The sequence below is a fragment of the Thamnophis sirtalis genome, unplaced genomic scaffold (genome assembly GCF_051295495.1).
Source record: "Thamnophis sirtalis isolate CommonGarterSnake01/CBP01778 unplaced genomic scaffold, rThaSir2_p1.2 scaffold_2, whole genome shotgun sequence".
In the NCBI taxonomy this organism is placed as follows: Eukaryota; Metazoa; Chordata; class Lepidosauria; order Squamata; family Natricidae; genus Thamnophis; species Thamnophis sirtalis.
This window is the reverse complement of record NW_028261382.1, coordinates 56,401,642-56,417,855: the sequence shown is the minus strand read 5'-3', so window position 1 is coordinate 56,417,855 and position 16,214 is coordinate 56,401,642. Positions and strand designations below refer to the sequence as shown.

Below are 16,214 nucleotides of genomic sequence, written 5' to 3'. Positions count from 1 at the left end.
TTTGAGAAAAGAAGCTAATGATGAGTCACTTCTCTGCATATCTTTTGCAAAGGAAATTCTGGAGAGAGTTCCTGAGATCCATTGGGACACATTATATATCGCATTTCTCAAAACTTCTCAAGATGTGACACACACACACACACACACACACACACAAACACACCCAAACACATCATAGGAGAAGTCTCTAACTTGCAACTGTTTGTTTAGTGAGCATTTGAATTTATGATTGGAGTGCAACGTTTAGTTTTAAGTAGGTCTTTTGAGATGGGGAGATGGGAAAGCATTCACAAATGCACTGGCCAACGATTGCATTAGTTGAGGGGCAAGATGTACTTCAATATGTGATCATTGACAATCATCACCAACAGGAGATCTTCTTCTTCTCCTTCTCCACCTCTTCCTCCTCCTCCTCTTCTTCTTCTGTTTCTTCTTCTACCTCCTCTTCCTCCTCTATTTATGACAGTTGCAATGTGCCAGGGTTACGTGATCCTCTTTTGCCATCTCCTCCTCCTCCTCCTCCTCCTCCTCCTCTTCCTCCTCTTCTGCTTCTTCTTCCCGTACTCCTGCTCCTATTCAGGGTTGAGCTGTGGGATCCTTGGTGGAGTTTGGTGGTTTCAATGTTATCTAGTTTGGTAATCAAACATCTGCAAGAAAGCCACCAAGTTCAGACAACAGTAAGGACCTCGCAATTGTCAATATCTCCTGGCATATTCTTTACCTGGAGCCAAGACTTGATCAGGAGTAAGGTGGCTTCCTCTTTCTGGGGGAATCGAGGTTTTGTTTGCCAATGCTTTGATCAGCGGTTCGAATCCCTAGTGCCGCGTAACAGAGCGAGCTCCCCCCAACCTAGCAGTTCGAAAGCACGTTAAAAAAATGCAAGTAGAAAAATAGGAGCCACCGTTGGTGGGAAGGGAACAGTGTTCTCTGTGCGCCATTGGCATTGAGTCATGCCGGCCACATGACCACGGAGACGTCTTCGGACAACGCTGGCTCTTTGGCTTTGAAGCGGAGATGAGCACAGCCCCCTAGAGTCAGGAACGAGTAGCACGTATGTGCGAGGGGAATCTTTATCTTTATCTTTAAGAACTGTGTGCTGTACCACCAACTTTGAGTCTTAAGAGGTCCAAGTTTCAACTCTTGAGAGCTCCAGGTGATCTGGAGACGATCCTTGTTGGAAACTGGTGGTCATCAGTTGGCAGAGGGCTCTGAGTTGAAACCAAAGGTTGGCTCGAAACAAGTTTCTCGGACAACTTTCTGAAGGTGACTCTGTTTTATTCTTTCCCTGCCCCGCAGAGAGCATTCGGTGCCCTGTGCCACAGTACCCATCTGTACGGCAGGAGGCTGGTGCTGGAATGGGCGGATTCCGAGGAAACCGTGGAGTCCTTGAGAAGGAAAACAGCAGAACATTTTCACGGTACCTGATCTATTCTTCTGTTTTGAATTGTTTCAAAACAATTCTTTTTCTCCACTTTCTCCTCCACTTCTCCTCCTCCTCCTCCTCCTCCTTCCTCCTTTTGGGCATTTGAGGGGAAAAAAGGATGCCCTCTTCCTCCTCTTTTTTCTTCTTCTCCTTTTCCTACTCCTCCTCTTCCGCCTTCTCCTGCTTTTTCTTCTCCTCACCCTCTCCTTTTCTTTCTCTTCCTCCTCTTCTCCTTTCCCTCTTTTTTCTTCTCCTTCCTCCTTCTTCTCTTCTTCTTCTCCTCCTCTCCTCCTCCTCCTACACTTCTACTTCTCCTCCTCCTTCTCCTTCCTCCTCCCCATCTCCCTCCTCCTCCCCTTCATTTTCTTCCTCTTCTTCTGCTTTGCTTCTTCCCCTTCCTCCTTCTCCTCTTCTTCATCTCCTCCTCCTTCTTCCTCCTCCCCCTCTCTCCTCCTCCTCTGCTTCTGCTTCTTCCTCTTCCTTCTTCTCTCCTCCTCCTCCTCCACTTCTCCTCCTCCTTCCTCCTCCCTCTCCTCCTCCTCTTCTTCTGCTTCTGTTTCTTCCCCTTCCTCCTTCTCCTCCTCTGCTTCTTCTTCTCTTCCTCCTCCTTCTCCTTCCTCTTCCACCTCTCCCTCCTCCTCCTCTTCGTCTTCTTCCACTGCTGTTTCTTCCCCTTCCTCCTCCTCCTCTTCTCCTCCTCCTCTTCTTCTCCTTCCCCTTCTCCTTCCTCTCCTCCTTCTTTTCAACCATTGCAGAAATATCTGCATTTCTCTCCCTCTCTTCCCCCTCCTTCCAGCGAAATGGACAACTTTGGCTTAGAACTCTGCCCCTGCCCAGCCAACCTCTCTCTTTCCCCCCCACCCCCCGCCCCCTGCCTTTGTGTTGATTAACCAAACTTAGCCCCACTGCTTGGTCTCCACTTCAGGCAGCCAAGTGCCTTGAACCCTTCCCTTGTTCAAAGGAACAGCACGGATGCCGGGGGGTGGGGGGGAAAGAACCTCTCCCCTCGCCTCGGAATACGTTCGGCCACAGAGAACAACTAATGGCCAGAGAGAGAGAGAGCCTCCTCTTTCCACAAAGTCTTGTTTGGAAGAACTGACTGCGTGTCTCTTCTCTTCCCCCACCCACGCCCGTCCATTTCCCCTTTGTTAACCCCGCAACCCTGCTCCCCACTTTCAAACATTTGGGGCATCCCCCACCTCTCCAGCCCAGAAAGCGTTCTTTGCTGTTATTCTATTTGGAAGCCAGGAGGAGAAAAAAGAGAGAGAGAGGGAAGAAGCCATCTCCGGCTGTGTGTTATTCAAAGCACGGAGTACTTCAAACAGCATGCCCACCGTAGCAGTGGCCTTTCAAGTTTGATTCCGTGGCCGCGGTGGCCTGGGAAACCCATCCGCCAGAGCATAATAGTAGCAGTGGTATCTTTTCTCTCTCTTTTTTTTTAAAGAAATCTTTTGTTTGACGTTCTTCTGCAAAGGAGGGAAATGGGTTTTGTATTGGCTTTGCCTTCTGCTTCCTCCCTCTTTTTCCCTTTGCGCTGATTCCTACAGAATCCGCAATTCGCAATTTAATGAGCTTATATGCCGCCCAATCGCGGAGGACTCCAGGCGGCTTACAAATACGAAAATAAAATAAAATTACACACAGGGGAGAGAACATACATAGTTTAAAACGCACGACATACATTTGGCTTTAACGGGGGGTTGAACCTGATTTAAAAATCAGCAACCCCAGGCCTGTCGAAACGGTTCCACCACAAAACCGCGGTAGACAAAAGCGCGCTCGACGAAAGCGCGTACATGACGTCATCACAGCGCGACGAAAACATCGCGCTGTGAGCGGTAAATTTAAAATTAAAGTGAAAACCTTACCCTAACCCCCCCAAACCTAACCCTAAACCTAACCCTTAACCTAACTCTAAACCTAACCCTAAACCTAACCCTTAACCTAACCCTAAACCTAATGCTAACCCTTAACCTAACGCTAAACCTAACCCTAACCCTTAACCTAACCCTAAACCTAACCCTTACCTTTATGTGAATCGGCTTGCTTTAATTTAATTTTAATTTTAATTTAATTTATTTTTTAATTTTTTTCGTCGCGCTGCTGATGACGTCAGGTATGCGCTTTCGTTGACCGCGGTTTTGTCGACCGCGGTTTTGACGGGTCACGGTCGAAACAGCTAGGTCTTGGTGGCTTTTTGGAAGGCCACGAGAGTGGGAAGGGTCCGGATACAGAGGGTCGGTCCTCTCTCCATCCTTACCTTAGAGCTGTCTCTCTGTAGATTCTCTGCGCTGCAAGTAGAAAAATAGGCACCACCTTTGATGGGAAGGTAACAGCGCTCCGTGCACCTTCGGCGTTGAGTCATGCCGGCCACATGACCACGGAGATGTCTTCGGACGGCGCTGGCTCTTCAGCTATAAAACGGAGACGAGCACTGCCCCCTAGAATCGGGAACAACTAGCACATATATTCGAGTCGAACCTTTACTTTGTTTTATTACATGATTCTTTTATTAGTTTTATTGTTTCATGACAAGGTTTGATATTCTCGTAAGCCTCCTTGAGCCACCACGTGCAAATAGGCAGCGATATAAATTTCCAAATAAATCAATAAATAAAATATGGGAGCATTTCAAACCTCAGCCCATCCCACACCACCCCGCAAGCTGAATCTTGCTTTTCCTTTGCAAATTGTCATTGTGTCGTCCCCCCCACACACACACACACAACAAGGGAGTCCATTAATTCTGTTCTGATAGAGCCGTTGCAGAAAGGAAGAATACATGACTGGTGTGAATTGGGAGAACTCCCAATTGGAGTCTTGAAAACTATTTTCCCTAATACTTTTCTCCCAGCTCTCATTTCTAGTCTCCCAGCAACCAGTTACGGCAACTGAGATCCAACAATGTCCTTTTTTAAAAAAAATATTGATACTTTATTTATTTTAATAAAGTTCATATATCACTGATGAATCTTATTTTACTGAAGTAAAGGATTTATCCTGCTGCATCGTCAGGTCTTATCTAAGTTCTTTCAACTGGATTGTGCTTGAATCATCTTTGGAGTGTGAAAATGACTTCTAGAGGCTAAAGTGTGTACCTCCAGCCCATCTTCCTCTTCTCAGTTGCTGGTTCAATACAATACAATAGCAGAGTTGGAAGGGACCTTGGAGGTCTTCTAGTCCAACCCCCTGCCTGGGCAGGAAATCCTACACCACTTCAGACAAATGGCTGTCCAACATCTTCTTAAAGACTTCCAGTGTTGGGGCATTCACAACTTCTGGAGCCAAGTTATTCCACTGGTTAATTGTTCTCACTGTCAGGAAATTTCTCCTCAGTTCTAAGTTGCTTCTTTCCTTGATTAGTTTCCACCCATTGCTTCTTGTTCTACCCTCAGGGGCCTTGGAGAACAGTTTTACTCCCTCTTCTTTGGGGCAACCCCTGAGATATTGGAAGACTCCTATCATGGCTCCCCTAGTCCTTCTTTTCATTAAACTAGACATACCCAGTTCCTGCAACCGTTCTTCATAAGTTTTAGCCTCCGGTCCCCTAATCCTCTTTGTTGCTCTTCTCTGCACTCTTTCCAGAGTCTCCACATCTTTTTTACATCGTGGCGACCAAAACTGAATGCAGTATTCCAAGTGTGGCCTTACCAAGGCCTTATAAAGTGGTATTAACACTTAACGTGATCTTGATTCTAGCCCCCTGTTTATGTAGCTTTGTTTACATAATTCTTTGTTTTCAGCTCTTTCTCTTTTTTCAGAGCAATTTTTTATTGTTTTTTCCTCTACAACATTTTAACAATCTTCACATTAACATTGTTATGGCATCATACCTGTATATATATATCAATCATATCATGTATATGTATATGTATATATGTATATGTACATATACACATACACAAACACATGTGTGTGTGTGTGTGTGTGTGTATGTATGTATGTATGTATGTATGTATGTATTTTGTGTCACAACCCCTGGTATGTCCAAATATGGGAGGAAGCATACTGCTTCCTTTCTCTGTCTATCGACTCATCACAAGAGACCATCCAGACAGAAAGCCCTTATTTTTACTGTTGCCTTTGTTACATTTGTGTTGCATTTGTGCTGATAAATAAATAAAGGGAGGCTAGTATAGACCTATTTCAAGCTATTTAGCTCTCATCAGCTAGCCATACCCTTACTGGGATTCGAACCTGGGCTGTATTACACACAGACACACACACACAGAGACACAGACACACACACAGACACACACACACAGAGACACAGACACACACAGAGACAGACACAGACAGACACACACACACACACACACACACACACACATATATATATATATGTTATATTTATGCTGATAAATAAATAAAGGGATAAATAAATAAAAAATATAACAAATGTAACAAAAAGGCAACAGTAAAAAATATTGGGTTTCTGTCTGGATGGTCTCTTGTGACGAGCCGAAGACAGAGAGTGGAAGTGTGACCTTCCTCCCATATTTGGGCATACCAGGGGTTGTGACTTTAAATATAGATAGATAGATAGATAGATAGATAGATAGATAGATAGATAGATAGATAGATAGATAGATAGATAGATAGATAGATAGATATAGATATAGATATAGATATAGATAGATAGATAGATAGATAGATAGATAGATAGATAGATAGATAGATAGATAGATAGATGATAGATAGATAGATGATAGATAGATAGATAGATAGATAGATAGATAGATAGATAGATAGATAGATAGAAGATGAGATGACATGGTATATATAATATACCATATATATAATTCTCACCTCCAGCCTTGCTCTGTGGAGGAAACTGGGCACCAATTCAGCCTTCTCAATGGAGATAGGATCGACTAAGAAATCTCATTCCGGTAGCTGGATTTCCGAAAGGCCGCAGGGGGAAAGCTCTGAATCTTTTCAGGGGCCTCGGATTCAATTTGTCTGTTTGATTTGGCTTTCCGATTCAATTAAGCCCCATCAATGGGAGACGGAAATTAAATCAAACCTCCTTCCGAAGAGGAATCTCCCCATCCACCCTTTTTTTGTGCTGAACGCAGCTCAGCAAATCCAAGCGGCGGAATCTCGACAGCGTAATGTGAAATCCTTCATCGATCTCCCGGGGTGATCAACCCAGTGCCTTTGGCAAGAAAAGGAGAGCATGTTGGCTCTGTGTGTGTATGTGTTTGTGTGTGTTAGGTTCGAGCTTTCGCTAGGTCCAAACACTTGCAGGAGTTGTGCACTCAAGAACTACAAGATCCTCCTTCCTCTGGCACAGAGGCAGCCTTCTGGCTGCACAGAAATATCTCGTCTCCTGTGCACTGGCTTGAAGTAAGGACAAACATCCTGTCGGTAACAACAATCCATCTGTGAAACTTCTTGCCTCCAGAAGTTGTGTGTGAGGTTTTTAAGAAGAGATATAAGGTAAAAGTTCCCCTTGCACCTATGTGCTAGTCGTACCCGACTCTAGGAGGCAGTGCTCATCTCCGTCTCAAAGCCGAAGAGCCAGCGCTGTCCGAAGACGTCTCCATGGTCATGTGGCCGGCATGACTCAATGCTTGAAGGCGCACGGAACGCTGTTCCCTTCCCACCAAAGGTGGTTCCTATTTTTCTACTTGCATTTTTTACCTGCTTTCGAACTGCTAGGTTGGCAGAAGCTGGGACAAGGAACGGGAGCTCACTCCATTACGCGGCGCTGGGGATTTGAACTGCCGACCTTTCTGATCGACAAGCTCAGCGTCTTAGTCCCTGAGCCACCGCCTCCCTAAGGAGAGATATAAGGACAGCCAATTGTCTGGAGTGGTAGTGGATCTGCTGCTTGACCAGGGGGTTAAAAGAACAATAGAATTGGGACCTTGGAGGTCTTCTAGTCCAACCCCCTGCACAAGCAGGAGACTCTTATCAGACAAGCGGCTGTCCAGTCTCTTCTTAAAAGCCTCCAGTGAGAGAGCGCGCCCACAACTTCCGGAGGCAACGTCTGTTCCACCGGTCGTTTGTTCTGAACTGTTAAGAAACTTCTTCTTAGTTAGCAATAGCAATAGCAGTTAGACTTATATACCGCTTCATAGGGCTTTCAGCCCTCTCTAAGCGGTTTACAGAGTCAACATATCGCCCCCAACAACAATCCGGGTACTCATTTTACCCACCTCGGAAGGAGGGAAGGCTGAGTCAACCCTAAGCCGGTGAGATTTGAACAGCCGAACTGCAGAACTGCAGTCAGCTGAAGTAGCCTGCAGTGCTGCATTTAACCACTGCGCCACCTCGGCTCTAGTTCTTCTCTCCTTGATCAGTTTCCATCTGTTGCTTCTTGTCCTACCCTCAGGTGCTTTGGAGAATAACAGAGTTGCAAGGGACCTTGGAGGTCTTCTAGTCCAACCCCCTGCACAAGCAGGAGGCCGTATACCACTTCAGACAAATGGACATCCAATCTCTTCTTTAAAACCTCCAGTGATAAAGCACTTAACAACTTCTGGAGGCCAGCTGTTCCACTGGTTCATTGTCCGCTCTCTGTTAGGAAGTTTCTCCTTCATTCCAAGTTGTTTCTCTCCTAGATTAGTTTCCACCCATTGTTTCTCACCTTGCCTTCTGGGGCTTTGGAAAAATGGCTCGAGCCCCTCTCCTTTGCAGCAGCCCCACAAAGAGGAGGTCAGCCTAAGAGGGGGCGTGTGTTAAAACAGAACAGAACAGAATAACAAGAGTTGGAAGGGACCTTGGAGGTCTTCTAGTCCAACCCCCTGTCTAGACAGGAAACCCTACACCACTTCAGACAAATGGATATCCAGCATCTTCTTAAAAACTTCCAGTGTTGGAAGATTCACAACTTCTGGAGGCAAGTTGTTCCACTGATTAATTGTTCTCACTGTCAGGAAATGTCTCCTTAGTTCTAAGTTGCTTCTCTCCTTGATTAGTTTCCACCCATTGCTTCTTGTCCTGCCTTCAGGTGCTTTGGAGAACAGCTTGACTCCCTCTTCTTTGGGGCAGCCCCTGAGATATCGGAAGACTGCTATCCTGTCTCCCCTAGTCCTTCTTTTCATTAAACTAAACCTACCCAGTTCCTGCAACCGTTCTTCATATGTTTTAGCCTCCAGTCCCCTCATCACCTTCGTTGCTCTTCTCTGCATCACATCTTTTTCACCCCAAAAACTGGGTTGGACTAGAAGACCTCCAAAGTCCCTTCCAACTCCCTTCTTCTGTCTGACTTCTTCCCCGTTTGCAAGAACCTTCCAAATGAATTCCGGAATCAAGAGCTTTGAAGGCTTCCTATATCTATCTATTTGCTTCTTTTTCCTCCCTCTCTTCCACCCCCCCCAAGACTCCCCCCTCCCAACACACACACACACACACACACACACACACACACACACACGGACATGCTTCTCGGAGGATTGTTTCGGAAATATTTCCGAGTGAGCCAGTAATAATCCTGCATGCACCCCTGCCTCTCGGGAGCCGCGAGGCGTGAGGAGGAAGAACCTGCTCCCAATCCAGCTAAATTACTATTGACTTGTGTTCTACGCGCTCCACAAACATTTCACTCAGCCGTCCCCAACAGTGCCGGCGATCTCCTGCCAGGGGTAACTTGAGAGGCCAGCTGTGCTGGGTTGCATCTGCCTGCTCTTCCCCATCGATCAAAGAATTAAACTGACAGAAGGAAAATTCTCCCACCCACCCACCCACCGACCGGGCTGAGCCGGGAATGGTGGTGGTGGTGGGAGCGGGGGGGGGGGGAGTGAGCTCAGAGCCTGCCTGGGAGGGTCAAGGGGAGCATAATGAGGGGACCTCCATCGCTTGCTCCAATGTGGAAAGGATGTCAGTTGGGTTAGCCAAGAGGGATTTATATGAATATCTCTCTATCTATCATCTATCTATCTATCTATCTATCTATCTATCTATCTATCTATCTATCTATCTATCTATCTATCTATCTATCTATCTATCTATCATCTATATCTATCTATCTCTATCTATCTATCATCTATATCTATCATCTATATCTATCATCTATATCTCTATCTATCTATCTATCTATCTATCTATCTATCTATCTATCTATCTATCTATCTATCATCTATATCCTATATATCTCTTTCCTATCTCAAACTCCCCCCCTCTCTGTCTGTGTGTGTGTGTGTCTTCCTCTCTCTTCTCTCTCTCTCTCTCCTCTCTCAAACTCCCCCCCCCTCTCTCTCTGTCCCTCTCTGTGTCTCTGTCTCCCTCCCTTTTCCTCTCTCTTCTCTCTCTCTCTCTTAGCTAAACATCTATAGAATACTAGAAAGTTTTACTTGGGTCTGTCTGTCTGTCTGTCTCTCCATCCATCCATCTTTTTCTTTCTTTCTCTCTCTTTCCTATCTATCTATCATCTATCTATCTATCATCTATCTGTCTATCTATCTATCTATCTATCTATCTATCTATCTATCTATCTATCTATCTATCATCTATATCCTATATATCTCTTTCCTATCTCAAACTCCCCCCCTCTCTGTCTGTGTGTGTGTGTGTCTTCCTCTCTCTTCTCTCTCTCTCTCTCCTCTCTCAAACTCCCCCCCCCTCTCTGTCCCTCTCTGTGTCTCTGTCTCCCTCCCTTTTCCTCTCTCTTCTCTCTCTCTCTCTTAGCTAAACATCTATAGAATACTAGAAAGTTTTACTTGGGTCTGTCTGTCTGTCTGTCTCTCCATCCATCCATCTTTTTCTTTCTTTCTCTCTCTTTCCTATCTATCTATCATCTATCTATCTATCATCTATCTGTCTATCTATCTATCTATCTATCTATCTATCTATCTATCTATCTATCTATCTATCTATCTATCTATCTATCATCTATCTATCTATCTATCTATCTATCATCATCTATCTAGTCTAAAAAATGTCCATAGATCAACCTTAGAGTTGATTGCATGCTTCTCTCTCTCTCTCTCTCTCTCTCTCTCTCTCTCTCTCTCTCTCTCTCTCTCTCTCTCTCTCTCTCTCCCTCTCCCTCTCTCTCTCTCTCCTCTCTCTCTCCATTTCCCCCCCTCTCTCTTTCTTAGCTAAACATCTATGGAATACTAAAAAGTTTTACTTGGGTCTATCTCTCTGTCTTTCTCTCTCTCTCCATCCATCCATCTCTCCCTCTTTCTCTCTCTTTCCTATCTATCTATCTATCTATCTATCTATCTATCTATCTATCTATCTATCTATCATCTATCTATCTATCATCTATCTCTTTCTCCCCCTCTCCTATCTCTCTCTCTCTCTCCTCTCTTTCTCTCTCTCTCTTTCCTATCTCTCCTCCCCTCCTCCTGGTTTCCCTGCTTCCAAGTTAGAGACCCATAATAAAGGCTTTTGCTCAAATTTGGAGAATCAATCAATCAAAATAGAGCTGGAGGGGACCTTGGAGGTCTTCTAGTCCAACCACCTGCTCAAGCAGGGGAGCCCTATACCATTTGAGACAAGTGGCTGTCAAGTCTCTCCTCAGAAACCTCCAGTGATGAAGCCCCCACAACTTCTGGAGGCAACTTCTGTTCCCCTGGTTAATTGTTCCTCCCTGTTAGGAAGTTTCTCCTTTATTTCAGGTTGCTTCTGTGGAATTAAGGAGAAAGAAGAGCTGGGAACAAACAGTTATCCCAGTCTTTTTGTTATTCAGGGAAAGAGGCAGAAGGAGGAAGGCTATTTGATGCCCTCCGAGCTTGTTTGTTTTCTTGCAGATGTCTCGTTACCTGTCTAGGTAACATCATCAGTGCGGGAAGAGAAAGGAGGAGGAGGAGGAGGAGGAGAAGGAGGTGGAGGAGGAGGAGGTGATGATTAAGGGACTAGGAGACCACCAATGTCCTTTCCAACTCTTGTTATTCTGTTAAACCCAAACATAGTTTGCCCAATTCTATGTTTGCATAGCAGACCAAACTCCCAGCAAAACCATCTTATGGCACCATGCTAGGATATGATTTACCCAGCAGGACAAGTTCACAAGACACACGAACCCATGCTTGATCTCTCTCTCTCTCTCTCTCTCTCTCTCTCTCTCTCTCTCTCTCTCTCTCTCTCTCTCTCTCTCTCTCTCCCTCCCTCCCTCCCTCCCTCCCTCCCTCCCTCCCTCCCTCCCTCTCTCTCTCTCTCTCTCTCTCTAACATTCCCCTTTTTTTCTCCCCATCCAATTCCCTTCGTGTGAGCTGAGAATCTAATGAGGGGAAAACTGCAGTAGCAAAAAAAAAAAAAAAAGAGAGAGAGGAAACGCACGGGCCGCTCTGTGTTTTTATTTTCACACATATAAAAAAAGACCCACGAAACGTGAGCCAAAGCTCAGGATGCGAAGCCACAAAACCTTCTATAGAAACGAGCAGTAGGTATGTTTGTGTGTGTGTGTGTGTGTATTTCTTGTGCCTTCAAAGACTTCTTCTGTACAATACACAATCAAACCTGAGTGTGATCAAAGCTTCCTTGTTTGCAATTTCATAGACAAAATGCAATTATAACAAAAGAGATAGGCCTGCAAAATATACCCAGAACTATAAAATGCATATCAATTCTGCAGCCTGGTGAATTTTACAGCTTGGTGAATACAAGTGGTATGTATGTATGTATGTATGTATGTATGTATGTATGTATGTATGTATGTATGTATGTATTTATTAAGGGACTTGATGGCTCAGTGGCTAAGAGGCTGAGCTTGTCGATCAGAAAGGTCGGCGGTTCGAATCCCTACCACCGCGTAACGGAGTGAGCCTCCGTTCCTTGTCCCAGCTTCTGCCAACCTAGCAGTTCGAAAGCACGTTAAAAAAAAATGCAAGTAGAAAAATAGGAGCCACCTATTTGGTGGGAAGGGAACAGCATTCCGTGCGCCTTTCCTGGGGCATTGAGTCCTGCCGGCCACATGACCACGGAGATGTCTTCGGACAGCGCTGGCTCTTCGGCTTTGAAACGGAGATGAGCACCGTCCCCCGGGAACGACGAGCACTTACGTGCAAGGGGAACCTTTACTTATTTATTTGGAGCCGAGGTGGCGCAGTGGTTAGAGTGCAGCACTGCAGGCTACTTCAGCTGACTGTTAGTTGCAGTTCGGCAGATCAAATCTCACCAGCTCAGGGTTGACTCAGCCTTCCATCCTTCCGAGGTGGGTAAAATGAGGACCCAGATTATTGGGGGCAATATGCTGACTCTGTAAACCGCTTAGAGAGGGCTGAAAGCCCTATGAAGCGGTATATAAGTCTACTGCTATTGCTATTTATTTATGGAATTTATATTGCCGCCTATTCTCACATGGTGGCTTACAAAATATAAAACCTCTTATAAAAACAATAAAACTAATAAAAGAAGAGTCATATTACAAATTCATATACTAAAATCACCCACAGCGACAACACCACACCTTCACTTAGCAATAGTTTGTTTAGGGACCGTTCCAAGTTACAACCGCCCTGAACAAAAACCAACTTATGGCCGTTTTTCACACTTAACGGCCGTTGCAACATCCCTGCAGTCACGCCATCGAAATTCAGACACTCGGCAACTGATTCCGATTGTGGTCTTCTGAGATCACGTGATCCGCTTGGCCGATCGTCTGACAGGCAGGAAGCCAGATTCCCTTAACAACCACACGACTCGCTTAACGGCCGCAGCGATTCACTTAACGACTGCGACAGGAAAGGTCGTAAAATGGGGACACAGCTCCCTTCAGAACGCTCTCGCTTAGCAATATTCCGCGGGCGGTCTTACCAAGGCATTTACAAAGTGGGTGTTAATTCTATCAAACCACGTCATCTTGATTCTATCCCTCTCTTAATGCCGGGCTCAGTTAAGCGATTGTAAGTCAAGGACCGCGGGGGACTATATACCGTATTCCTAAATTCAGTCTTTATTGATTAGCCCTTGGGCTGCATCAAAAGTGCAGAATTCCAGAAACACAATTATGACTAAAATTGGGATAAAAGCCATTTAAAATTGGGATAAAAGTCAATTTTGAATGAAATTTGAATAAAATGCGAATTAAAATGACATTGGAATAAAATGCAGTCTTAAAACAGCAGTCACCAACTGGTGGTACTGTAAGAAAAAATATATATTTATAAAGGGTTTTTTTATTTTTTCATTTTCATAACATATAATCACGTATATTATTACATAGCCAACATCATATTGTATTATTAAATGTTTACATCAATTCATCTTACCATCAACTCCCCAAAACAATTATTGTAAGTAAATTATTGGCTCTTCTGCTCTCCATACACCATATTTGTACCTTATCCATCACTTTCTTCTCCCTCTCTCCTCCCCCTCCTTACCTCCTTTCTTCCCTCTGTCATCCTTCCCTTCTCTACTTCCCCTTCCTCTCTCCTTCTCCTCTCTCCCCTTTCCACTCCTCATTTCTCTCTTCCTCTTCCCCCCTTGCCCTATCCCTCTCTTCTTCCCTTACCTCTCTCCTTCTCCTCTCTCCCCTTTTCACTCCTCCTTTCTCTCCTCTTCTTCCCCCTCCTCTCTCCTATCCCTCTCTTCTTCCCTTACCTCTCTCCTTTACTTCCCACTCTTCATCTCATTTACTTGGTGTATTTCAGCTTCTGAGCAAGCTCCTTTTTATGTTGATGGTATTTATAATTCCTTTTCAATATACATATTTAATTTTAACATGTATTTTCCTTTTTTTTTTAAAAAAAGAACAAAAAAGTATATAGTCATTGTGCTTTTAAACCTCACCCCAACAATTTTGCCGAGATGTAGACCTGGTTACATGAGAAAATTTTGGCGGTTCACAGAAAAATTATTTGCATTTTTTCCTCCGTCAGTTCCAATTTGAACTGAGCTGTTTTGCCAACTCTTTCTCCTGGGGGCTGCTTAGCTCCAGCAACTGCTTCCTGTTGGGGCCCTAAGGAGCCCGGGCGGGCAGGCGAGGAGGGACTGGGAGGGGAGGGGCGAGTAGAGGCTGGCGAGGCGCCCCTCGGTGTGAGTGACAGCGAGCTGGCCACGCCCACCCAGTCACATGACCACCTAGCCATGCCCACCCAGCCAGTCATTAGGCAGACCGTATTAGTGGTCCTCGGGATTTAAAATTATGAATTTAGTGGTCCCTGAGGTCCGAAAGTTCTAAAATGACATAAAATACAATAATTTAAAAGTATTCCTAAGTGAAATTAGCAAAAATTCTGCTTTTCCTGACTCCGAATCTGACCAGAATCCTTCCTGCTGCATTAGGAGAATTGCACCTACCCAACCCCTTCCTCATATTATTTCGCTTAGTGGTACATTATTGGATTCTTGAAGCCTTCACTTCTGCAACCATACAGATGTGTCAGCTTCCCCCCCCCCCTCTCTTTCTTCTCTCCCTACCCTTCCCTTGCTCTTTCTGGCTCCAGTAATTGCTAAGAAAAAAGAAAGCAAGGTTTAGAGAAAAGTGCAAAAAAATAAATAAATAAAGCTACTAGGAAAGCAATCAAGACTTTCTCCTCCCTACCCCAAGCTCCACGGATCAGTACAAAAATCCTTTTGTTGACCTAAGCTAAAAGTTTTGCAGAAGGGTTGAGGGTTGGTTGGGTCAGCTGGTCAGACTCAGCGGAGATCCATAACCAAGGATTTTCCAAGCAGATTTGGACAGTGAGGAGGGTTGAGGAGGAACCTGGGCCAGTCCTGGAGTCTGGGGAAGGCTCTGACGAGGGCTCTGTGTCGGAGGCAGAGAGGGGGCCAGGGCCATATGCCAGTTATCAGCTGCCTTCGGAGTCAGACATCAGTGAGGCAAAAGAACAGCTGGAGCCTGTTCGCAGTGTACAAGCACAGAATCTCCAGAGGAAGGGAACAGCTAAAGAATGGGGGCTGACTTGGGAGTAAGGCCACAGGTGGATGATGAATGGCCCCTCCCAGAGGAAATCAAAGAGGAGCGAAAGGGGAGTGGAGTTTGCAGGAGACCATTAGTTCATTCAATTGGTTCCTGGAGTCTGGGGAAGGCTCGGATTAAGGAGAAACTTCCTGACAGTGAGAACAATTAATCAGTGGAACAACTTGCCTCCAGAAGTTGTAAATGCTCCAACACTGGAAGTTTTTAAAAAGAGATTGGATAACCATTTGTCTGAAGTGGTGTAGGATTTCCTACCTAAGTAGGGGGTTGGACTAGAAGACCTCCAAGGTCCCTTCCCAACTCCGTTATTATATTATATTATATATATGTACTGCAGGCCACTTCAGCTGACTGTTATCTGCAGTTCAGCGGTTCTAATCTCACCGGCTCAAGGTTGACTCAGCCTTCCATCCTTCCGAGGTGGGTGAAATGAGGACCCAGACTGTGGGGGCGATATGCTGACTCTGTAAACCGCTTAGAGAGGGCTGAAAGCCCTATGAAGCGGTATATAAGTCTAACTGCTATTGCTATTGCTATATGTGGAAGTGCGGGGGGGGGGGGAGATTAAAAGTGTTCCAGGCTCTCCACCCCCCTTCCAAACTCTCCCCTATTCCCTCCCCCCACCCCTTCTGCCTCCCTTGACAATTGTTAAAAACACAGGAGCAGAAGAACCACCATCCTGTCTGGCTTCCTGTCAAGGAATTAATTGAAAAATAAAATCATTGGTGAGGGGGAGCACGGTGGATTCCCCAAATGCAGAACTATTTGGTTGGGAATGGAAAAAGGGAATGGATTTGGGGGAGTGGTGGTTGAGGGGGGCTGTTCGCCTCTTGTCAGGTTAATTTCCCTCATATTGATGTTTTTCTGACATTTACTTGCTGTTTATCTTGGGAAGCAGCTGTAATGCTGGGAGAAAATGCAGCAGCTTGTTCTGTCTGTTTATTTTTACACCCTTTTTCCCCAGTCCTGGGG

The 16,214-nt window shown here is 45.2% G+C and overlaps 1 protein-coding gene across 1 annotated transcript in view; it reads left to right on the top strand.

The window, feature by feature from the left end:
• Positions 1-16,214, top strand: part of LOC106543714 (putative RNA-binding protein 19) — a 132,980-nt gene that overhangs the window by 104,401 nt on the left and 12,365 nt on the right. Inside the window, exon 23 of the mRNA XM_087703487.1 lies at positions 1,297-1,417. Coding sequence (XP_087559613.1) covers positions 1,297-1,417 — 121 coding nt within the window. The remainder of the gene's footprint in view (positions 1-1,296; positions 1,418-16,214) is intronic.